The 23,669-nt window shown below is 45.1% G+C and overlaps 1 protein-coding gene across 2 annotated transcripts in view; it reads left to right on the top strand.

Annotated features, from left to right (window-relative positions):
• Positions 1–23,669, top strand: part of LOC102444015 (sortilin-related receptor) — a 159,378-nt gene that overhangs the window by 81,435 nt on the left and 54,274 nt on the right. For both annotated transcript variants that reach the window (XM_075909723.1, XM_075909722.1), the window contains exons 13-25: positions 338–516; positions 4,281–4,467; positions 5,747–5,875; positions 7,818–7,903; positions 9,867–10,039; positions 11,629–11,760; positions 13,377–13,468; positions 14,046–14,292; positions 15,579–15,717; positions 18,739–18,912; positions 19,110–19,223; positions 19,989–20,111; positions 21,272–21,391. In XM_075909723.1, coding sequence (XP_075765838.1) covers positions 338–516; positions 4,281–4,467; positions 5,747–5,875; positions 7,818–7,903; positions 9,867–10,039; positions 11,629–11,760; positions 13,377–13,468; positions 14,046–14,292; positions 15,579–15,717; positions 18,739–18,912; positions 19,110–19,223; positions 19,989–20,111; positions 21,272–21,391 — 1,895 coding nt within the window. The remainder of the gene's footprint in view (positions 1–337; positions 517–4,280; positions 4,468–5,746; positions 5,876–7,817; positions 7,904–9,866; positions 10,040–11,628; positions 11,761–13,376; positions 13,469–14,045; positions 14,293–15,578; positions 15,718–18,738; positions 18,913–19,109; positions 19,224–19,988; positions 20,112–21,271; positions 21,392–23,669) is intronic.

The following is a 23,669-nucleotide window of genomic DNA, read 5'->3' as shown; positions in this document are numbered from 1 at the left end:
TTGCAGCTGCCTGTCTCTGCTTCAGAGAGAACATGGTCTGCAGGAATCAGGAAATCTTCTAATCCTAGCTCTTCCACTGACCTTGAACAAAGTCAAAGCTCTTTGTGCCTCAGTTTCCTTAGCGGTGGAAAGGGCCAATGACACTGACCTTTCTTGTCAAGCACTGTGAGATCGAAGGATGGAAAATCCAAGTATTAGGAGTAACAAACACAGTCACAGTAGCACTTTGAAAGTACCTGACTCTATATATGTATAGAAATGAGCAAATAAATCCCAATCAGGAGGCCACCAATAGTTTATTTCAGCAGTCTCACTGTCCTTGTCTCTGCCCCTCTAGGTACAGCACAAACGAAGGGGAGACCTGGAAAACATTCACTTTCTCAGAAAAGCCGGTGTTTGTGTATGGACTTCTCACTGAGCCAGGAGAGAAGAGCACCGTATTTACCATCTTTGGCTCCTATAAGGAGAACGGCCACAGCTGGCTGATACTACAGATAAACACCACTGACGCACTTGGTAAGGGCACCAGTGTATGCATGAGCCATTGAGTTTTGCACACACAGCATCTGTTTACCCAATCCCTTCTCAAACACAGGGGTGGCTATTCACTGAAAAGCAGTAGATCCTCACAACTTCCCCCATTGGACATTCTTTCGGGAACAAGCAGGGCCTTTAGAAAGTTCATGGACTGATGTACTCTCATCACCTATCTTCAGAGAGGGAGAAAGAGGAAGCCTAGTCATCTGAATTGGCTGATAACATTTTCAAAAACACCTGACTTAGGAGCCTAAGTCCCATTTTCAGAAGTGACATAGGAGCCCAAGTCTCATTGAAAGGCACGTTAGCTCTTCAACGGGGCTCTGCAGAGTCCAGGCACTCCACCCACATGGTCCTTTTCACAGGCCCAGAGCCTAAGGGTGCATTTAGACTGGCCTGTCTAAACTGGCTGCGAGTATTTGCGCAAGAACACTGACGTTGTAATGTACAAAATCAGTGGTTCTTGCGCAAATACTCTGACGCTCCCACTCAGGGAGCCCTCTTGCGCAAGAGGCCAGCGTAGACTGGCAATGTTAATTTCTTGCGCAAGAAAGCCCGATGGCTAAAATGGCCATTGGAGCTTTCTTGCGCAAGAGAGCGTCTACACTGGCACAGATGCTTTTGCGCAAAAGCAAATCTTTTGCGCAAAGGCGCATGTCAGTATAGACGCTCTTTTGCGCAAATACTTTTAATGGAAAAACTTTTCCTTTAAAAGTATTTGTGCAAAATCATGCCAGTCTAGACGCAGCCTAACTATATCTACACTACAATAAAAAGCCCCTGGCACCACCTGCAGGACTAAAAATATGCTGACATTTGTCCCCTCCCCACTTTGTGGGGTCTCATATTCCAGACTGCAGCCTGAGCCCAAAAGTCTGCAAGGAAGTTTTATAGTCCCATGAGTCCTAGCTCAGCCCTGCTATGACCCATGCCACAGGTCTTTCATTGCAGTATAGATGAATGCTAAGATGAACCCCAGCCTTCAGATGATGGGAAATTTGGTGATACTGTGTCCCTGCAATGGGGTCAACTCACTGCTGCAGCACCTCCTGCTGGTCATGCCAGGAATTAACTCTATCAACCCACAGCACCCTCTGCTAGCGATGTCTCATCACCATCACTTCCCTTCTGCTCCCTGGCTGGACCCATGTCAGTCCTGATCCAGAACGTGTCTGCCTTGTGGCACAGCCCTACTGCCCCTCCCCCCTGCCAGGGGAGCAGCAACCCGCTATCTTGTCTCTCACCTTAGGGGCCCAGTGCAGTCCTCAGTCTAGTCTCTCACTCCAGAGGCAAACTACAGTCTAATCTGGCCACCTTCATCATTGGCAAGTGTAGGCGAAGAAGGGGGAAGCCAGCCCCACACACTACCTGGGCCCCAACCCAGGGATCCTGTAGCAGCAGCCTCTCACTGCCCCTCCTTCACTCCTAACATCCCCTGCTTTCCTGGGCCACTTTCCCACAGCCCCAGCACCTTTGGCTTCCTCCCAGAGCCTGTCAGACACAGCAAGGCCATTCCTAGTGCTAGCGCTACAGTCACTAGAAAACCAGCCTCCCCCTGAGACTTCTTGCAGCAGACTCTCCCTTTCCCTGGTCTGCAGCTGCCCTCTTATCAGGCTCAGCTGTGCCCTAATTATCCACAGCCACACCTGTGGCTGCCTGACACCCAGCCTCCCTAGACTGGTTTTAACCCTTGCAGGGCCAGTGCAGGGCAGAGACCCCATGCAATTCCAGTGTCAGGTTCTATGTCCCTCGATGCCCATTCAGTTTCCAGTTTGAAATGGCAGGCAAGGATATTTGCACGTTTCCTCTTTAGCTAAAATCTCCTCTTCGGTAATTGAAGGATTTGTAAAAAAGGGAAAACAACAACAACAACCCCCCCCAACAACCCACTTCCGAAAGCCGTGCTGATGAATGATTTATAACCAATTTCAGCTTTGACTGCACCACAGCCTTTTAATCAAAGAACAGTTAAACGTGGCAGAAGAATTTTGCCTGACTAAAATTTATAACCGATTCCCTTGATGTTTTGTTGTAAATGGATCTGTTTGGTAATCGGACTGACTTCAGTTAGGTAGGTCGTCACAAATGCAGTGTCATTGCTTTGGAGTCATTCATTCCCTTCGGAGCCACCGAACATCCCTCAGCTCTTGAGTTGGAATTGTCTCTTTTTCTACTTGTTTTGGGCATGTGGGCCCAACTCCATTGATTTCTATGGAGCAGCTCCTGATCCCTCCGCTGTGAACGACAGGGGAAATGGCTCCACAAAAGGATTTCAGCCACTACCAACTTTGTCCTGAACTGAGCAGTTAATCTGAAGGAAGTGGAAAGGTTGCACTAGCAAGACTTTGAGCCATCCAATTCCCCTGTTAAACCCAAGGCACCAAAGGTATCACGATGCAACTTTTCCCTCACAGCCCCAAGAACTGCAAACTGTGTTTGGGGAACTCAGAGTATGGTGGAGAGGAACCCCCCTGCACACTGCAGAGTGCCGCCAGAGCACTCAGACCTGGAAATCACCTCCTAATCCCTGCACGCCCGCTCTGTAGAGTGAAGGCTCCGAAAAATCCATGTAGCAATAGATCTTCTGGTCCATAAATCCATGCTAGGCGGATGGACCAGTGCACAAGGGGTGCTAATGCCTGCATGGGCTCCTGGGAGGCCCTTATGTTGTGAAACCAGCACCTCCGAGAGAGGGGAGGAAATGTGGGAGTCAGAAACGTTAGCCTGAGGTGCTGTTCTTGGCATAGGAGGTGCAGGGAATGTGCATGCTCATCTGCTATATCTTTGAGAGAATTTGTTTTTGTCTCTGTCTGTTCAAGAATTCCTCCTATATGGTATGAGCCAGGACCACCAAATTTTGTGTGCAGCTTCCTCTTCTCATAACTTAAAGCAAGGTTAGGGTTTGGTTGTGCCAGGGAGCTGTGATATGCTTAGAATGGGATTGCGTCACAGAAAACCACACAGAAAGGAGACAATCACCAGGCAGCTGAAAGGGACTGTCTGGGGGTGCCTGTCCATCCCCATCTGGAATTGCCCTGGGCTTGAGCCTCCCACCCTCCAGGCTGAAGTTCCCCCCTGATTTGTACGGGAACATTGCTGGCTGTTCCCCTTCATCAGGGAGTGAGGGGAAAGTGCAGAGTTTGCTACATTCCTCACGCTGGCTGGGGAGCACAAGGGGCAGATAAACCTGGACCTGCCCCAGGTAGGGGACATGCGCTTCTCCCCCAGCTGTGCCCAGTGGAGCTGAAGTGGCCATGGAGAGGTGCTTCTCACCTGGCCCCAAGCTGCTGCAGTGAGAGGGCTGGGATAGTCTGCTCTCCCTGGGGCAGCCTGCACACTGAGCCCCTCATCCCCAGCCCCACCCCTGAGCAATGGAAGTACAGAGCATGTACATTGTCATTGTATTTTCTAAAGATACAAACATTAATTAAGGACCTGAGCAATGCTGGGTAAATCTTCTGATATAACTGAGGCTCCTGAAAAGTACTAAGCCTGACACTCCAGAACGTTGAACCTCCTGTGGGTGTTGCCAGCGGTGAAAAAAGCAGGGTGCTAGTAGGTCACCTGGTTTCCTGGGTTAGCATCTTCAGCCCCCCAGCATCTGGCACCCACATTGCACTGGGGTGAAGGACAACTCAGGGCAAAGGACAGAGGAAAATCAGGCCCACTCTTTCTAAATCTTGAGTCTTGGGTATGTGGGTCATGATAATTTTTTTTTAACTCAAGCATGTCATTTATTATAGGCGTCCCTTGCACAGAAAATGATTACAAACTGTGGTCACCCTCCGATGAGCGAGGGAATGAGTGCTTACTGGGGCATAAGACAGTTTTCAAACGGAGAACGCCTCATGCGACTTGCTTCAATGGGGAAGATTTTGATAGACCAGTTATGGTCTCCAATTGCTCATGTACAAGAGAAGACTTTGAATGGCAAGTACCAATTATTTCCCTTTAGTCTGTTGTATTATTCAGTTATAAATATCAGTAACTAACAACAGTGAGCAAACCAACAGTTCCCATTTATTTAACTCTTTGTATCTTTGGACTGATTTTATAGCACCGAGGAGACTAAGACTGAAAGCACCCTTTCACTAATAGGGAGTAAGAGGCTTAATTAAAGTCCTTAAAATGGCTGAGGATAATGGTTCAGGAGAACTATTGTAGAAAAGCTAGTGATGTGATTGGCACTGCTATGTGATTTTATTTTTAATTTACACTTCAGTGAAACTAAACAGCTGTCAAGATAAGAGAGCTTTGCTTTGACAATTACCTGCAATGGTTATTAGTTAATGTGTAAATTGGTGGCCAAGGACCCCATTTTTACAGAGAGTTCTGCTCCCTTTTGGGTATCTAAATAAGGAATAATGAGGAATTTGGTTAGAAGGGTCAGACTGGATGCAATGATTGTGGAATTGGTTTCCAGTTTTGCAATTAACTCACTGTGTAAGCTGGGCAGATCACTTGACCAGTCTGTGCCTTGGTTTACTTTTTTCTCACCCATTGCAAAAAAGGTACATGTTATTTCAGTAGAATTTTGGAGTTACAAACCCCTTGGGAATGGAGGTAGTTCATAATTCTGAAATGTTCCTAACTCTGAATGAAACTTTATGGTTCTTTCAGAAGTTTACAACTGAACATGTACTTATTGCAGCTTTGAAATTTCACTATGCAGAAGACAAATGCTGCTTTCTCTTTCTCTTTCTCTTTGAGGAGTTTATGTTAACACACTTGTGTACTGTATTTGCTTTCTTTGGAGGAGGAGTGGTGTCCCAGCTGCTGCCTAAGCGTATTTCCAGTTCCAAATGAGGAGTGTGGTTGTCTGGTCAGTTCCTAACTCTGGTTTTGTAAATCTGAGATTCTACTGCATTCCCATTTTATAGATGGGAAACCAAGGCACAGGGATTTGCTCATGGTCACCCAATAGTCTTGTGGCAGAATTGGGCATGGAATATAGGTCACTGGAGTCCCAGCCCCATGGTACCACTCATGCTCTAATGTACTTGGTGATTGTGAGGCTTAATTTAATGCATGTAAAATGTTTGGAGGTGCTGGTTATAAACTGCTGTCTGACTAAAGAACATTGTTATTAATCTGAACGTTACCACTAATAAATGAATGGTTTTCTCAAACATTTGTGTTTCTAACTCTCTGGTGCGAAGAATGCATGGAAGTAGCAATATAACATTTCCTCCCCTACTTCTCTCCTCAGTGATTTTGGTTTTAAACTGAGTGATGATTTATCATTAGAAGTTTGTGTCCCTGATCCTGAATTTGCTGGGAAACCATATTCTCCACCTGTGCCTTGCCCCGTTGGCTCAACTTACAGGAAGACTAGAGGGTATGTATTGTCCATGGTCAAGAAACTTGACTTTTCAGATTATTACTATGTACAGGTTGAACCTCTCTAGTCCAGCACACTAAGGACCTGGCTGGTGGTAAACTAGAGAATTTGCCGACCTATGGGAGGTCAGTATTGTCCAGCAGCATTACCAGCACTTGCACTGCTTATTGGGCTCTTCGAGGATATTTAGAGGTAAATTAGAGCTAAATAACAGCACAGAACACTGAGAACCAGGACTGGTGGCTGTAAACAAACTTGGCCACACCCATGCTAAGTGGGCATCCAGCTCACTAAAATCATGCTGGACCACAGATGTTGCCAGACCAGAGAGTACCAGGTTAGTGAGGTTCAACCTGTATTTGAATTACTGTAGCTCCTTGGACCCCCAAGTGAGACCCCTTATTGTGCTAGATGCTGTACAAATTCAGAACAAAAAGAGGGTTCCTACTCTAAGGAGTATACAGTCCAAGTTTGTGAGTAGTGTTAAAAGAAGGATCAGATTAATAAGTAATTATAGAATCATAGAATCCTAGGGCGGTAGAGACCTCAGGAGGTCATCAAGTCCAGCCCCCTGCCCAAGGCAGGACCAATCCCAACTAAATCAACCCGGCCAGGGCTTTGTCAAGCCGAGACTTAAACACCTCTAGGGATGGAGATTCCATCACCTCCCTAGGTAACCCATCCCAGTGCTTCACCACCCTCCTGGTGAAATAGTTTTTCCTAATATCCAACCTAGATCTCCCCCACTGTAATTTGAGATCATTGCTCCTTGTTCTGCCATCTGTTACTACTGAGAACAGCCTCTCTCCATAGAGTCATAGAATACTAGGACTGGAAGGGACCTCGAGAGGTCATCGAGTCCAGTCCCCTGCCCTCATGGCAGGACCAAGTAGTGTCTAGAACATCCCTGATAGACATTTATCTCACCTACTCTTAAATATCTCCAGAGATGGGGATTCCACAACCTCCCTGGGCAATTTATTCCAGTGTTCTTTGGAACCTCCCTTCCGGAAGTTGAAGGCTGCTATCAAATCCCCCCTCACTCTTCTCTTCTGCAGACTAAATAAACCCAAATCCCTCAGCCTCTCCTCGTAGGTCATGTGCTCCAGCCCCCTAATCATTTTGGTTGCCTTCCACTGGATCCTCTCCAATGCGTTCACATCCTTTCTGTAGTGGGGAACCCAGAACTGGACGCAATACTCCAGATTTGGCTTCAGTAGTGCCGAATAAAGGGGAAAATCACTTCTCTAGATCTGCAGGCAATGCTCCTTCTAATGCACCTAATATGCCATTAGCCTTCTTGGCTATAAGGGCACCCTGTTGACTCATATCCAGCTTCTCATCCACTGAAATCCCCATGTCCTTTGCATTCTCCTTTATAGGGAATGCATCCATGGAGTACACAGTAGAACATGATTTCACAACCTTAATTCCTACACATGAGAGAATGCTGTTTTTTTTGGATATGTCTACACTTGCACCCTCTTTTGAGAGAGGGATGCAAATGAAGACATTTGAAATTGCAAATGAAGCTGGGATTTAAATATCCCACTCTTCATTTGCATATTCGTGTTATGGTGCTATTTCGAAATAGAGCTATTTCAAAATAACAGATGCTGTTAAGATGCAATTATTTCGAGAGAAAATCCTTCCCCCAAAATAACTGGTAAACCTCATTGTATGAGGAATAAGGGTTATTTTGAGAGAAGGGTTTTCTCTCGAAATAACCGCGTCTTAAAAGTGTCTGTTATTTTGAAATATCACTATTTTGAAATAGCGCCATAACACGAATATGCAAATGAAACATGGGATATTTAAATCCCGGCTTCATTTGCAATTTTGAATGTCAGCATTTGCATCCCTCTCTCAAAAGAGGGTGGAAGTGTAGCCATACCCTTCCCTTAAGAAATTCATGTTTGTATATATTTATATATTCCAGCTACCGCAAGATCTCTGGGGACACCTGTGCAGGAGGCGACGTTGAATCACGGCTAGAAGGGGAGCGGGTACCATGCCCTCTAGCAGGTGAGCCTAGTGGGAGCACGGCCACCCTGGTGGCTTCCTAGCAAAGTCTGTGTTTCTTTGTCTGTTTGTTGAGGGACTATCCACAAATTCCCATGAAGCTCTCAGAAATCTGAGACAGATCATGCAACTAAAATACTGTAGCTGGCAAAAAGTCTTTTTGTTTTTCTCATCCCTTATACAGGTTTGGCGGGTTTAACTTTGCTCTCATTCGAGTCAGTGAGATTTTCTGACGTGGGAGCAGTTTTGAATTTATATTTGTAATTGAGGAGGCGTTGGGATGCTCTCAGGCCGCTGGATTGGATGAAAGAGTAGGGGCTGAGTTCCACAATGTGATAAACACTCTTTGCTCTCTGAAGTGGAAGGGAGCTGATACATGGGAATAGGTGATAATTAGGAACCAAACACCTCTGCGATTTCCTGACTCAGACTGTAATCAGGTTAGAATAAGATTAAAACCTAAGGGAGCAAGAATTGTACCTCTCCATCCCTTCACCCATTGTACAGAGACCCCATACAGCCAGGACCCACTGTGTCTGACAGCCATTTGGGGCTTTCTCTGCCTTAAGACTGCAGTGGTGTGAGCCAGACAAGACACACAAAGAAATCATCTCCTCCCCTTCTCTTTCCAGACCTGAGGGCACTGCAGTGATCTCATTTATCCCTGTGCTGCCAGCGTAATTTGCATTCTGCTCATTAGAGCCTTAATTGAATCTTCCATCATGAGCAGCATGCAGTGTGCAAGAGAGCGAGGAGAGAGATATCTGCAAGGGAGAAGGTAGGGCATGATCCAAAGCAAGCCAAAATCGATAAGAGTTGTTGTCTTGGTGTCAGTCAAGATAACCTACTCTTCCCCCCTTCCTCCAGCCCCCCAGCTGGATTGGTGTCTTAGGAAAGGGCAGAATAGTGATCAAAGAGCAAACCTCTGCGGTTAGGATGAGAAGCAATGAGCTTAAATTGCAGCAAGGGAGGTTTAGGTTTGACATTAGAAAAAACTTCCTGTCAGGGTGGTTAAGCACTGGAATAAATTACCTAGGGAGGTTGTGGAAACTCTATCTCTGGAGATATTTAAGAGCACATTAGATAGACATATGTTAGGGATGATCTAGATCCATGGAGTCCAACCAGTTCTGAAGCAGTAATCACCATAGTTGGCCAGTTGAGTGTATTGAACTAGCCACACTCAACCGACTAAATAGCCACATTGTTCAAGCCAACTAGTCACACTCAATTGGCCAAATAGCCACATGTGGCTAGTGGCTAGCATGTTGGACACCATGGATTTAGATGGTGTTTGGTCCTGCCATGAGGGCAGGGGATTGGACTTGATGACCTCTTGAAGTTCCTTCCACTTCTAGTATTCTGTAATTCTATGAAATCTCACTTATTTGAGTTTTTTGTATGGAGTCCTGAGAAGTTCAAGTCCTGGAGCAGGACCTCACAGTACTATGTGCTGTACAGGATGGTCCCAACATTCTTTTTCATTATAATTATTTATTTTAGAGTAGAACCCAAAGTCTCCAGTTGGGGGATCTATCAACTTAGGCACTTTTATAGCTCACAGACATTAAATACATTTAGTCTTCAGAAAAAGTACCTGGACACATTTTTTTTTTGCCAGTGTTTTAAACTGATTTATTTTTTATATTGACAACATATAATATTATAAATAAGAAAGAAATTACAAAAACCACTTTTGCAATTTTCATCCTATTTCTTACCTACCTGAATAAATAGTAGTAATGCTTTCCTTTCACTTTTGCGGGTGAGTGACAGTCATTTGTGGTTACTGATTTACACTAATTAAAATCTTCTCTTTCCAAAAACAAGGGCCTGATTCTCGTTTGTGGTAAGGTCCTAACTGTACCATTTTGTTCAGAAATGAAGAAGGCCCCATTTACTCATCTTGTCCCTAAGGGAACTCATGGGAAAAGGGTTCCATATCAATATTTTTCTGTACCTCTAGAAGAGAATGAGTTTATTCTGTATGCCACGCGCTACTCTATCCACCGATACGATCTCTCTTCTGGAATCAGCGAGGAATTGCCTCTGACTGGATTACGAGGGGCAGTGGCTCTGGACTTTGATTATGACCACAACTGTTTGTACTGGGCAGATGTGACACTTGACATTATACAGGTGAGTGGGGTTCTGGGCAGTTTCCACTGAGCACATCTTCCTAGCAAAACGTATACCTTGTGTGATGTAACTAGGTGTAACTGCCCAGTGGATAGAGCAGTGGACTGGGATCCAGATGACTGAGCACCACTCCTGCCACTGGCCTGCTGGGTGACCTTACTTAAGTCGCTTCCCATGCCTCAGTTTCACCATCTGTAAAATGGAAATAACGATCCCGACCTGCTTTGTAGAGTGTTTTGAGATCTGTTGATAAGAAGCCCCATGTAAGAGCTAAGGATTCTTATTATTAATAAAAAACACAGCCATAGTCAGCATGGAGCTATGTCCGTGGAGGTACATTTTCCTGTCTTTGAGATCCTTTGCTCCAATGAATTTCGAACTAAAGCCCCATATCCTCCAGAGTAACTGTAGTCTGAATTAGGGGCTTTAGTTCGAACTATCTGTGTAGCCGCGGGCAGGGGGTTCGAACTACCGGGCATTTAAAAATGACGGCACCCGGGAACATGCAAATAAAGCCCGGGATATTTTAATCCCGGGCTTCATTTGCAAGTTCGAATGACTACATTAGCCCCCCTAGTTGGAACTGGGGTGGCTAGTGTAGACATACCCTTAGTCTTTAAGATGCTGCAGGACTCCTCGTTTTTGCAGATACAGACTAACATGGCTACCTCTCTTAGAAGGGCTAGTCTGGTCATCAATGTCCTTTCAGTTCTTAGGGCCAGATCCACTGCTGGTGTAATGACTTTACACTGATTTATACCGGTGGAGGCTCTGTCCCTGTATATCTTATTTGTAAAATAGCAGCTACTGAAAATTGTAATTGTAATGTTTGTTTTAAGCTATACTTCATTGTTTAAACCCCAGGCTTGGAATTTTCTGCTGAGGCACAGACCTTAAATTGAGTGTGTGGTATTCTTTTGGGTGAGACCGTGAAAGACATTACACAGGCTATGTCTAGACTGCAGGCTTCTTTCGAAAGAGGCTCTTTCGAAAGATCGCGTCTAGACTGCAGGCGGATCTTTCGATAGAGGAAATCCGCTTTTTCGAAAGAGAGCACCCAGCGAGTCTGGATGCTCTCTTTCGAAGACGGCCTCTTTACATTGAAGAACGCCTTCTTTCGAAAGAGGAACTTTCGAAAGAAGGCGTTCTTCCTCGTGAAACGAGGTTTACCGCCATCGAAAGAAAAGCCGCGTTCTTTCGAAATAATTTCGAAAGAACGCGGCTTGAGTCTGGACGCAGGGGAAGTTTTTTCGGGAAAAGGCTACTTTTCCCGAAAAAACCCCTGAGTCTGGACACGGCCACAGTGATTTCACCTATCTCCTGCGGTGAATGGAAAGGAAGGATGCCACATGTCACAAGAGTATTTTCTCTATTAGCCAAACATTTCTCCCATTTCTTCTCCTTTCCTGGACATCTGTTTATCTCTTTGCTCCACTCAGTCTCAGAGAAGCTGTAATAGACAGGTTTGCAAAGTGCTTTGCCATGCCAATACGGCAGGTAGGCTTTTCTTCTTAGTGGTTCCTTTGCTAATTCCCCACCCTAAGCATCTGAATGCCCTAACCTGAAGATTTTGTGTTTGTTTGTTTCAGCGTCTTTGTCTAAATGACAGCTCTGGACAAGAGATAATCATTAGCACTGGCCTAGAAACGGTGGAAGCGTTGGCCTTTGAACCTCTCAGTCAGTTGCTTTACTGGGTGAATGCGGGGATCCCAAAAATTGAGGTATGTCTGCAACTGATCTTCATGATAGCAGGTAACAGTAGCCATGTTGGTTTAGGTTTAGCAGGCCTTCAGTCTGCTGCACCATGTACAGCCATGAGTCCTCATTCTTGGAAGTGGCAACTGAATGCTGATTATCATGATCGGGGCAGTATTCTGGCTTATTGGGATTACTTGTGCATAAGGTAGAGTAGGGTTCAGCCGTTTGTATTTAAGATGGAAGCTCAGTGAATTACAAGGTGCATATGCCAAGGAATGCACTAAACCAGTGGTGGTCCACCTGCAACCTGAGGGCTGTATGAGGCGCACTGGGGTTCTGTGTGTGGTTCGCAAGACATTTTGTTTACTGTTGCCCACATGCAAGGTTGCCAGATTCTGCTAGCTTTCGTTCTTTTTTTTCCTATTATGGAAGTGAAGTGCATGCTGATTGCACACAACACAGACTGTGAGAGAGCTGTGTTTCCCTCTGCATCCAATCAAAGTGCTGCTACGGTTCATTTGGCACACCCCACAAATTCTAGGTACACAAGTGCAGTAAGCAAAACTACCCTATCCTGGGAGACCCTCTTGGTTATGACAATTTTGCAGCCCACTGAGATAGAGGGCCACTTATGTGGCCTGTTCACTAGCCTAGGTTGTTCCTCACTGCACTACACACTTGGCAATCATATAGGCACCAAAAGATACATAGCAAGGGAGCACAGTTGTACATCCTGCAAGGCCATCGTACAGCTCTAGTATGAGACTGCTCTGTTTGGTATTCGGTCTGCAAGCAGTCTACGTCCCTTGAGGATTTGCTGTGATGATGGTCAAAGAGGAGCTTACACTGTAAATCAGTTTGACACCTTCCAAATCCGTAAGACACTTTTAAGGCTGGCTGAACAGTACAAAAAAAGGATTCACATGCATGCTCATAATGAAATGTAGCAAGTTTGCTCCATGGTTGTTCACCAGTATTTGGACAACTATTGATTCCTTCAGGAAAACAACAGTGAATCGTGAAAGATGTATGAACATTATTACAAAAGCTATCCTTCCCAAATTTACATTACTCACTCTTCTTCATTATTGTAGTTAAAAGACTTAGTCATCCTGCCAGAAAGCAGAAACAGTATTGTACAGTTTATGGCTGGTGACAAATTCTAGACAACAAATCATTCAAATGAAGAATTTTGAGCAAAGCTCATAGACACAGATTTGCTTACCTACGCTGTTCTTCAACTATTTACCCAGTAACAAGCATATTCATCAAAATTAAGGGCAAGTTGTGAATGACTGGTGAACTGAAGGGATAAATTTGTCAAGCAATTCACTTGCAACAGGTTATTTGAGCTGCATTAAATGGAACAATTTTCTCTCTGTATTGTGAAGGGATAGAATTAGCTGCACATATTGTATTACAGCAGTAAGCACTTTTTTCAGCAGTGTGGAAATCACACAAGTAAATGAAGCTCATAACATTTTATCACTTGCCTTAAGATAACTGCTTGCCAAGTATGAATGCATTGAATTGCCACTTGCTATATGTTGTAATTAAATGCTGCAGAATTTCATTTAATTGTAAACAATGCAATTGCTTTTCATAAAAACAAAAAACACGCTCGTGTCTTGTGCACTAGGTTGCGAACCCAGATGGAGACTTGCGACTTACTGTTCTGAATGCTTCTATACTCGAACGACCCCGAGCCCTGACTTTGGTGCCTAAAGAAGGGTGAGTAGAAGCTATCTGTAAATTGTTGTGTTAATTTGTATTGTTAAAACCAACTAAGTGAATCCAGCACTTCTCATCAGTACTAAATTTATATAAGATAAAAGTAGTGAATTCCTCCATGTGCTCCTGTGGAAGCTGTTTTCCTCTGTTGCTTTCTCTCACCTGAAGGCCAGTTAGCTGGGCGTTAGTTTGACTGAGAGCAATTTTCCATTTCCCTCACAAATAATTTTCCCTTGATAATATCCTGCATAGCTCACTGGAGGCACAACTCCAGTCTCCTCAGTGGATGTAATTGTGCCAGTGTGTGAGAAGTTGACCTCTTTGAAACTGTGGGCCTGCTGAACAGGTACTTTCCTGGTGGTTCATGTGGTTCAGGAGCCTTGATATTTCCTCTGCTGGGTGCATTCCCTTGAATTCAGTTGAGCTCCTGTTAAAAACATATACTCTTTCTGTGAAATGGATGGGATTTAAAGAGGGGGTTCAGAACTTGTGTTTATCTTCTGTTTTGTGTGGACCTCTGTTTAGATGAGGCATTTCATTACTATTTTAAATTAACTCTGCCTATGGACATTATTAGGTTGATGTTCTGGACAGACTGGGGAGACTCTAGACCTGGCATTTACAGAAGTGATATGGATGGTTCATCAGCCAGTTGCATTGTCTCTGAGGGAGTGAGATGGCCAAATGGCATTTCTGTGGATGATCATTGGATCTATTGGACGGAAGCCTACATGGATAGAATTGAGAGAATTGATTTCAATGGGATGCAGAGATCTGTGATACTGGATAGTCTTCCTCATCCCTACGCTATTGCTGTATTTAAGGTATTTATATAGTGTGTGTAGATAAGTATAGTAGATATCGGGGCTCGGCCCAAAATGCCAGTTTTGGCTGGAACTGTGATAAATGCTGAGCTGTGTTGAACAGGGATGTTAAAAAGTGGATAAATGGGTAATCGTGTCACCACCGAAAATTGGTCACCTGTAGCATGAGGCAGCAGCCAGCTCCCTGGAAGCTGGTGCGCATTGTTAGGCTTTTAAGCCAGATTCCAGCATGTATTGGCTCCCACCTGCCATCCCGCTCCTGGGGAACCAGTTGCCGCCCCGCGCTGCTGCCTCTGCTACAGAGGGCGGGAGCCTGTGTGTAACCATTCACGGTAACAGATATGCCCGGGCTTATCAATTAACTGTGCAAATGGTTATCTTATTACATCCCTAGTGTTGAGTGGCCCCAAGCTCACCATGAACTTTGACCCAGTTGACCCAAAGATTTGCAGTCTTAACACACATGTGACTTTTGTCTCAGGTTGTGCACAGGTCAAATTTTAATTTTAAGGTCTAAATTTAATTGTGCACAGGTCTAATTGTTAACTTCTTTCCCTTGGGCTTAGGAAATATTCTGAAAAACCAGTTCTCCTGAGATTTATAGGGTTGAGAGCTGCAGTAATCTGGATAGTCCTTGATTAACATCTCTCAAATGTCTGTCCGCTTATCTGAACCTAGCTCCATATTTGTGCTTTACTAATTCTTGATAACATTTGTACTGCTGTGTCCATATAAGCAGACATGAGCATTTAGGGGCTGGAAATTAGAAGACATGGGTTCTTTTCCAAATCCTGCTGTTGACTCACTTTGTGTTTCTACTGTGAAAAACCACTGAATACATTCTACTTTCCCCATCTATGAAATGGGGGTAATGATGCCAACCCAGAGAAATATATAAGAACATAAGAACGGCCGTACTGGGTCAGACCAAAGGTCCATCTAGCCCAGTAGCCTGTCTGCCATTTTGTTGCCCAATCACTCTGTGTGGTGAGATCTTCTTGGAGTCCCTCACAGTCTGCTTGTACAAAGTAGTATTAGAGGTTTATGAAACCTTGCTGGCACAGGCAGAATCGATGCAAAAAATTACCCTCAATTTTAAGTTGAAACTGACTTTATGAAATTGGTCTTCTGCATTGGCTAGTTTGATGAAGAATCAGGATTAACTGTGAGTCCCTGATCTGTAAATCCTCCTTCAAATCCTGAATTGGGGAAAAAAATGTTCAGAGTTCATTATATTTACCTGTCTCCACCAAAGCTTGGACTAAGGAACTGAGTTTCTGTTTCAGAATGAAATCTATTGGAATGACTGGTCGCAGCTGAGTATTTTTAGAGCATCTAAATACAGTGGGTCAAGGATGGAGATTTTAGTTGGTCGATTAAATGGGATCATGGATATGAAAATCTTCTACCGAGGAAAGACAACAGGTAATGTGGAGCGTTTGAAAAGACCTTTCCTAAGAAGACTATAGAGCAGGAGAGAGCAAAGGGGCTTCCGTGGGCCAGATCCAGCCCGCCAAGCGAATTGATCTGGCCTGTGGAGGCCCTGCCACTCTCCCTGCCCGTAGGCCAATCCTCCCATCCTGCAAGGAGTGCAGAGTGCTTCTAAGCGCCGCACACTGCTTTCAGGATGGGCCATGGTGGGAGGAGACTTTGTGCGCTCTCCCCACCCCCAGGCCAATCTGGGCCTGGGGGCGGAGGGAGTGTGGGAAGTCTCCTCTCGCTCTGCAAGGGCTCAGCGCTTAAAGTCAGCTGCCAGCTGCTGCTCAGTTGGAGGTTGACTCTAAGCGTGGCGCTCCCTTGCAAGGTGGGGACAGGGTGGGAGGAGACTTTGCATGATTGATCTGGGGGCAGCAGGAGGGAGCACGCGAAGTCTCCTCCCACTGCCAGGGATACTGGGATCTAGAGGGAACAGCTGGTGGTTCTCTCTGGGGGGGACAAAGACTGCCCACTCCCTTACCCCAAGGTCTGTGGGTGGGGTAGCATAGAAGTGTCCTGGCCTGCCCCTTCTGCCAGAGGCCCCGCCCATTCCAGGGCAGACCGGAGTCACTTCAAAATTTCTGAAGTGGTCCCCAGTCAAAAATTATTGCCTACCCCTGCTATAGAACCATGGCGTTCAAGCAGTTCTTGAGAACTAGCCACACTCAACCAGCCAAATAGCCTCACGTGGCTAGTGGCTAGCATGTTGGACACCACGGCTATAGAGGTATGGGCTGAGACTTTCAAAAGCTAAGGAGGATGTTTGGCTGCTTAATTCCCCTTGAGTGGGATTTGGGAGTCTGTCTCTCTTAACTGCTTATTTGGCCCCATATGAGTATCTGAGTGCCTCACCGTCTGTAATGTCTTTTATCCCGAGAACACTCTGAGATCCCTGGGAAGTGCTATTCACCCATTTTACAAATGAAGAAGTAGGGCACAGACCTGGGGGGTTGGCAGTGCAGGGAACTGCACCCAGGTTTACAAAGCCTATGCTAATGCCTTAGTCATTAGGTGGTCCTTCCTCAATTTTTTATTGTTGTGTCCAAATACTTCCAAATTCCTTAGGAAAGTGGTTCTCAAATGTTTTGGCCTACGGTCCACATGGCTCTATGCAGATCTTTCCATGGACCACCAATTGTTAATGGAAACTCGCTGTTAATTACATAATTACATTTTGCTAGTGCTGCAGGTAGGTAGAACGGTTTAATTTAATCAGTAAGAAAAGAAATATTAATTTAAATTATTAAACAGATTAAGCATTTTAACTTTCTCATGTTAGTTTATCAAACATCATTATAAATAAAGTAAAATATTAATTTATGCCCAATGCAGTGGGTGGTGGGGAGGTAGTGGAGTGTTCTTGGTTGAGGCTGGAGTGGCCACCAGGGCACCCTGGGAAGGCTGGAGGTTCCCTATTTTGAAATAAGTGTCTACACAGCACTTATTTCGAAATAGCTATTTTGAATTTGGTGTTAGTCCTTGCAGAATGAGGTTTACCAAATTTGAAATAAGCGCTCCGCTAGTTCGAATTTATTTCAAAATAGCGGTTTGGCTGTGTAGACGCTAGGAAAGTTATTTCAAAATAACTTTGCTGTGTAGACAGACCCTAACAGATTTATTTGGGCGTAAGCTTTCATGGGTAAAAATCTTTGTCAGATGCAAAATGTCTTGAAATTAAACAGTAGCATGAATATTTAGAATTCAGAGCATAGAGTTAATAAAACTGTGACTTAGATGCCTCCAAATGGCTTAGAATGAATTTAAAGTAGCATCTTAAAATGAGCCCACCTGAGCAGAAAGTCATTGACTCTAGTTTCCAGGAGGTGCTCTGGGCTCCATCTGATCCCTCTGAAACATGTATTTAAGCCTCAGCCTGATCTGAAGGAGGCTGGTAAGTGCCAATTAACTAGCTCTGAGGTCGTTATGATTTCAGGGGCTCGTTAGCATGGAAGCTGCTAATGGGAAGCCCCTCCTTCCTCCCTGATTAATTAGTGTGATTTATTAGTGACTCTTTGGAAGGTAGTACTTTGTGGGGTTACCTTCAGACCAGTGTCCAGGATAGTGCTTCTCAACACTTTCCAAGTTGCTACACAAAAACGTTGGGAACTCTTTAGGGTGTTTTGTCTTCCCTCTCCAGCACGAGTCATAGAATCACAGGGTTAGAAAGGAGCATGGGTCACTTGCTGGAATCATCTGGATTTATTTCCTGCCATGCTAGGTCTTGGCCATTGGTGCATCTTAGTCCTTCCTTTTCTCTGTCTAGGCGCCTGTGGATTGTAATCCTTCGCTCTCATTTTGGTTGCGGAGTTTAGTGTGTTTGCAGCATGCAGTTCTAGTGGCTGGTGATATGCGGCAGGTTGGACTTCATGATTTGATGGTTCCTTCTGACCTTGGGCTCTAGGACTCTTCCTACCTAGCTCTTCAGAAAGGAGAGTGGTCCCAAGTGTTAGTTGGAACTTCCAAGCTTGATGTAGAGAGAGAGCACATTGCATTCTCAGTTTTGGCTTATTATTCATTATTATTTATTTGTACTGTAGGAGTGGCTAGAAGCCTCAGTTTTAGACCAAGACCCTGTTGTGCTGAGCACAGTATATACACAGAATAAAAATACATTTCTTCTCCCAAAGAGCATGGTTTGATTTCCCCATCTCAACTGAATTATAAGGAAGTGGGGGATCTGCACAGTGTATCCTGGTTACATATTAATCTCTAAAACACCTCTCGTTAAGATCCAAGGGCCTGATCCTGTGAGGCACTGAGTGTGCATTCAAGCCCCACAGAAGACAAATGGGAGTGGAAGACTCTTGGCATCTCCACAGCCCAGACTTGAAACGTAACCAAGTGCAGCTGACACACAAATGCCCAGAGAGACTGCATAGCAGCCTGAATTGAGAGGCTAACCCGAGATGTAGTGTCCGGTTCCCTGCTGTGTACGCAGCGCCCAGTCGTTACTTTGTTCCCTCCCCTCAGGGCGGAATGCCTGCATCACCAGGCCGTGCAGTTTGCTGTGTTTGCCCAAATCAAACAACAGCAGAAGCTGCAAGTGTCCCGAGGGAGTCTCCAGCAGTGTGCTCCCGTCAGGGGAAGTGAAGTGTGATTGTCCACACGGATACGTGATGAAGAACACCACCTGCATCAAAGAAGGTAAAATTCTGTTTAACTCCTGCTGCAATTTAACCCTGAAAAACAATCAGTTCCTTAGTTTGGAGCTAGATGAGCATGACTTTACTTTTTACCTACCTTATAAAGATTGGAAAGAGCTACAATCACTTGGCAAAGACCATGGTGCTGTGCCTAATTGTTGTTTGTTTGTTTGTTTTCTAACACACACTGGGCACTAGATAACACCTGTCTGCCTAACCAGTATAGATGCTTCAACGGGAACTGCATCAACAGCATCTGGCAGTGTGATAACGATAATGATTGTGGAGACATGAGTGATGAGAAAAACTGCCGTAAGTGTCCTTCTGTGGTCGCTGGGTATATGTGTCCTGGTCAGTGATTGTTTATTGAGCCTGGCTGGGGGTAAAATGCTTCAACAAGTGAAGGGATCAGTAATGACGACTATGGTCTTTCCACCCTTCCTACAAGCCTTTGTGGTGTGGGATATCCTCATAAAGCTAGTTCAGGTACATCCAAGGAGAACGCCACCTTCTGAATGAAAACAAAGAACCCAATGAGTTTATGAAGGGCAGAAACAGCCACCCGGCGAAGCCGTCACCAAGTTGTAGCTGTATGATTCAGCCCATTACCGAAATAGGCCACATTCAAAGTTACAGCCCCAATGTCAAGCAACTGAACAATAAGAGGGTAAAGTCCAGGCCAAACTGTCTTCCCGGCAATGCAGCTCCTTAGGTTCTTAACTGATGGCTGTGTAGACTCAAGGTCCCCTGTTAGGCCAAGGGAGTTGCAAAGCCAGATTCTGCATCTTTTCTTCTCTGCTGCGGGAGGGCGCTGTCTCCAGACCTGGTTTTGCAGCATGGAGCTGAGTTTAATCCCATCAGACCATTAAGCCCTTACTACCCTGAACCAGGAGGAATTCACCTAGCACGTAGCCGTGACCTTCTCTTCACAGACTCTGGCAGGAACCGCTCTGAGGTGGCTCTTTCCTGTCCTTGAATTCCGCTTACTTTTGTTTTAGCATGTGAGTTTGGGTGTGGGAGGAGTGATTTAACTGGTGGCCTTGAAACCTCTTTTCTCTCTCCCCTGCCTTGTTTTAGCCACAACAGTCTGTGATAGCGAGACTCAGTTCCGCTGCCAGGGCTCAGGAACCTGCATCCCGCTGTCCTATAAATGTGACCTCGAGGATGACTGTGGGGATAACAGTGATGAAAGCCACTGCGGTGAGTGTGATCAAGAGCGAGCTATTTGGCTCCGTTGAGTGTCCTTTCCTTTCCCCCTCCTAGGAAGAATAGCACTGTGTTGTCTCCACCAGGCAGGAGGTGAGCCTGCCTAGATGGAGGCAGGGCAACACAGTGTTTCTGCAGAGCACTGACAAGGACCCGTCCTCTGCACTGTCCAGGGCAGCCATTAGGCAGCTAGTACTGTCGTGGAGCAAGGGGGGAATGAGATGCACAGGACACGGGAGCACTTAAGTGCAAAGACAGCCCATGTCCCCTACACACCGGGCACCGTACCTTGAGCGGGCAGGGAAGCTCTGGTATCAGATGTTCCCAGTTCCCTTCCCCTGCCAAGCTCATCTGCCATAAAACAAAATAACGGGGCAGGGATTACAAATTATACTTCCGCAGCTTCCCAGGATTTGGTGTGTTTGGTCTCCAGGGTGAAAACATAGGTGCCCTGAGACACGGAGACAGGGTAGACAGCTCTAGGAGCTAGTACCTCGTAAAGCCATTGGGGTTACAAATGCAATTGCTGTGGCATTAGGTTCCCCATCATCCCCTTCCATCCAGTGGCTTCATACTTGTAAGAAATCCTTGGCCTTCTGCTGCACGTCTCAAGCTCAGTAATAGCAGGGTTAGGACTCAGTCTCCTGCATTAACAATCTAACCAAAAGGAGAGTTTCCATTTATTGTGTGCAGTTTAGAGTGCAGGATGGCACAGTGTTGAGCAGTTCCACCTCTATCCAGTAGAGGGTAGTAGGATAGGTACACACTAGCAAGTTCAGGGCAGTTTCCTAATTTCCCTAATCCCTTCTTTCAGTGCTATTCTGGCTTGATTTTGAAAGGCAGCTGAGCAGCTGCAGCTCCCAGCGTGTTGAATGGAGGGTGCAAGTGCTCTGCACTGTTGAATGTGAGGCTGTCAGCCTCTAAGGCTGATAGTTTCTAAGCGTCAGACTGTTAAATCCATGGGAAGAATGGAAGAGGCGATGTGGTAGCTCTTGATCTTTCAGGGCTAGAGATAATGCACTAAAATTGCTTTCAAGACTAGAAAACGTGTTCTGAGCTGCGTAGGTTGCCAGTTCTGAAATGTCAGCTCTTCCATCTAAGACAGCAGCTTGTGTTCAGTTGCTCCACCTGAACTTTCGGTGCCTTGTTTGTAGAAGCTCACCAATGTAGAAGTGATGAATTCAGCTGCAGGTCGGGGATGTGCATTCGTCTTTCTTGGATGTGTGATGGTGATAACGACTGCAGGGACTGGTCAGATGAAGCGAACTGCACTGGTAAGTACTGGAATGTAATTGAGAATCTTCTGCCGGACTTGCTCCTTGCTAGCTTATCAGCTGCTGTGTTTTTAAAGGGGTTGCATTAGGGTAGCTCTATGTGGAAGAGCATATGCTGCCAGGACGGTGTCGTTTAACTTTTCTGTGTCATGAGACTGACTCTTCCAATGCCCTTTTGTTACTGTATTTTGTGCGAGTGGCTAGTGCTGGGTAGTCCTGTTTGGCAGAGGTGTAGAAGTTAAGATGGAAACACTGCCGTGTCTAAAGGACTGAGCCAGTGCTGACTGATGTCAAGGGAAAGAAACCTGTGGGCTTTGGACTAGACCAGAGCTTCTCAGACTTCATTGCACTGCGACCCACTTCTGACAAAATGATTACCCAACCCCAGCAGTATTCTCTCTAATCTTTTCCATCCTTGAACAGATTTTTTTCCATCTGTGTACAAAATAAATGTTTTTCTGTGCACTGAGGCGTGTGCATGTGCACCACCAGTAGAAACACAAACCTAGCTGTGGGTGCTCTGCTCATCAGCTGGATGGCATTGGAATTGCTCCTGAGCAGCTGCACAAGCTCACAGCTTACAGAGAACACTGGACCCCAGTGCCCTCTAGATTCTAGAGTCTAGAATTAGGGCCAGTGCTAGGGGGAATGAGCAGGGCAGTTGCCCAGGACCTGAGGCCACAGGGGACCCTACAAAGTTAAGGTGCTTCAGCTTTGACTCAGCCCGGGAAGTCTAAGGCCAGGCCTGGTGACCCCATTCAAACGAACTCGCGACCTATTTTGGGGCCATGACCCACAGTTTGAAAACAACTAGACTAGATCCTAATGTAGCAACAACATGAGCTAGTGGATTGAGCATAGAGCCAGAACCAATTTCTAATCCCAGTGCTGACAGTAACTTGCCACGAGACGTGGGCTGAGTGGTTTAACTTCTATACTTCATTTTCCACATCTGTAAAAATGGGATAATAGTCACCCGCCTTGAAAGGGTTTCTAAAGATGAGTAAGTTAATTTGACTTCAAAATAAGCTGCATTTACGTATTTATTCTAGCATGAATGAAGAATGCAGAGAGAACCTTTGCTCTGAATCATCTTTCTTCTTAGCTTAAGTATCTACTCTACCCTTACAATATTCTCCTGTATTTAAAACATTCCCCAGGTTATTTGGCAGACAGAAAACGTTGATCAGTCTCCCTTTTTCATCTCCTTCATATTTATTGGCAAATTATGTTTTATTGTATGTAAATGAAACACTGTCTAAAATTCAAATTGGGATAGCAGCCCAATGCTTATGAGTGACCCTACAGTAATAAAAACAATTTCAGGGGAACAAATTTTTGGTTTAACTTTCTGTGGGTTTATAAATAGTGAGGGGGTCACATGATCTTTGAAATGATTAAAACTAAAAACCTCTCACCAGCAAATGCCCCACAAACATGTTGCTAGATGTCCTGTTATTCACAGGTGCTGAACAAGCCTGTCAGCTGTGGGTGACCCAGCATGTACAAATCAGGCCAAAAAAATAGTAAGATCATATTCCTGAGCGAATAAGCTAATTTACAGTCTTGATTTAGCAGCTTAATTGCTGCATTTCTGAAAGTGCTGACTGGTTTTTGATGTGCGCAGTGATTCATTTTTGGTTTTATTTGTAACTTTGCACCGATGGCATCAAATCACCATTGAGCTCATTCATCTGTAGTGCTGTTTACATCTGACAGTGCTTCAAAACCTGCTTTAAAAATTTATTACCACCTGGTCTGCTATAAAAACAGGCTTGCCCTGCCCTTGAGGAGCTGTAAAGTTAGGAGGCATATTTGTAACCATTGTAACCAAAGGTGCTCAGTGGTTACAACAGAATAGACCGAAAATAGTCTGAGTGTGCACTGACCGAATTTTACAGCTTGGACTTTGCTCATTGTGTCACAATAAAACACACTGCAGAAAAGAAGGTGGGTTTTTTTGTTTGTTTTTTGCAATTTCTGAACTATTTATCTAAGAGAAGGGGCACTCTGCTCCAATAGTTCCTGTCTTCAGCGTGGCTTTGCCTCTTTACCTACCCTTCCAGTGTGGCTTGGTGAGCTATAAACTGGATTCAATTTATCCAAAGTCATGAACAAAGAGCCTGATTCCCCTTTCACTGACAACTGATTTACACCAGTGAAACTCAGCTGGAGAAAATGGAGTCACTCTGGACTGACATTGTACACAGTGTCAGTCATCAGGCCTTGAGTTACTGGACCCGTTTCTTCAGTGATGGCAGCAGAGTTTACATTAATG

Source organism: Pelodiscus sinensis, chromosome 26 (assembly GCF_049634645.1).
Source record: "Pelodiscus sinensis isolate JC-2024 chromosome 26, ASM4963464v1, whole genome shotgun sequence".
Lineage (NCBI taxonomy): Eukaryota > Metazoa > Chordata > Testudines > Trionychidae > Pelodiscus > Pelodiscus sinensis.
The sequence above is the reverse complement of the archived record's forward strand: the minus strand, read 5'-3'. Positions and strand labels throughout refer to the sequence as shown.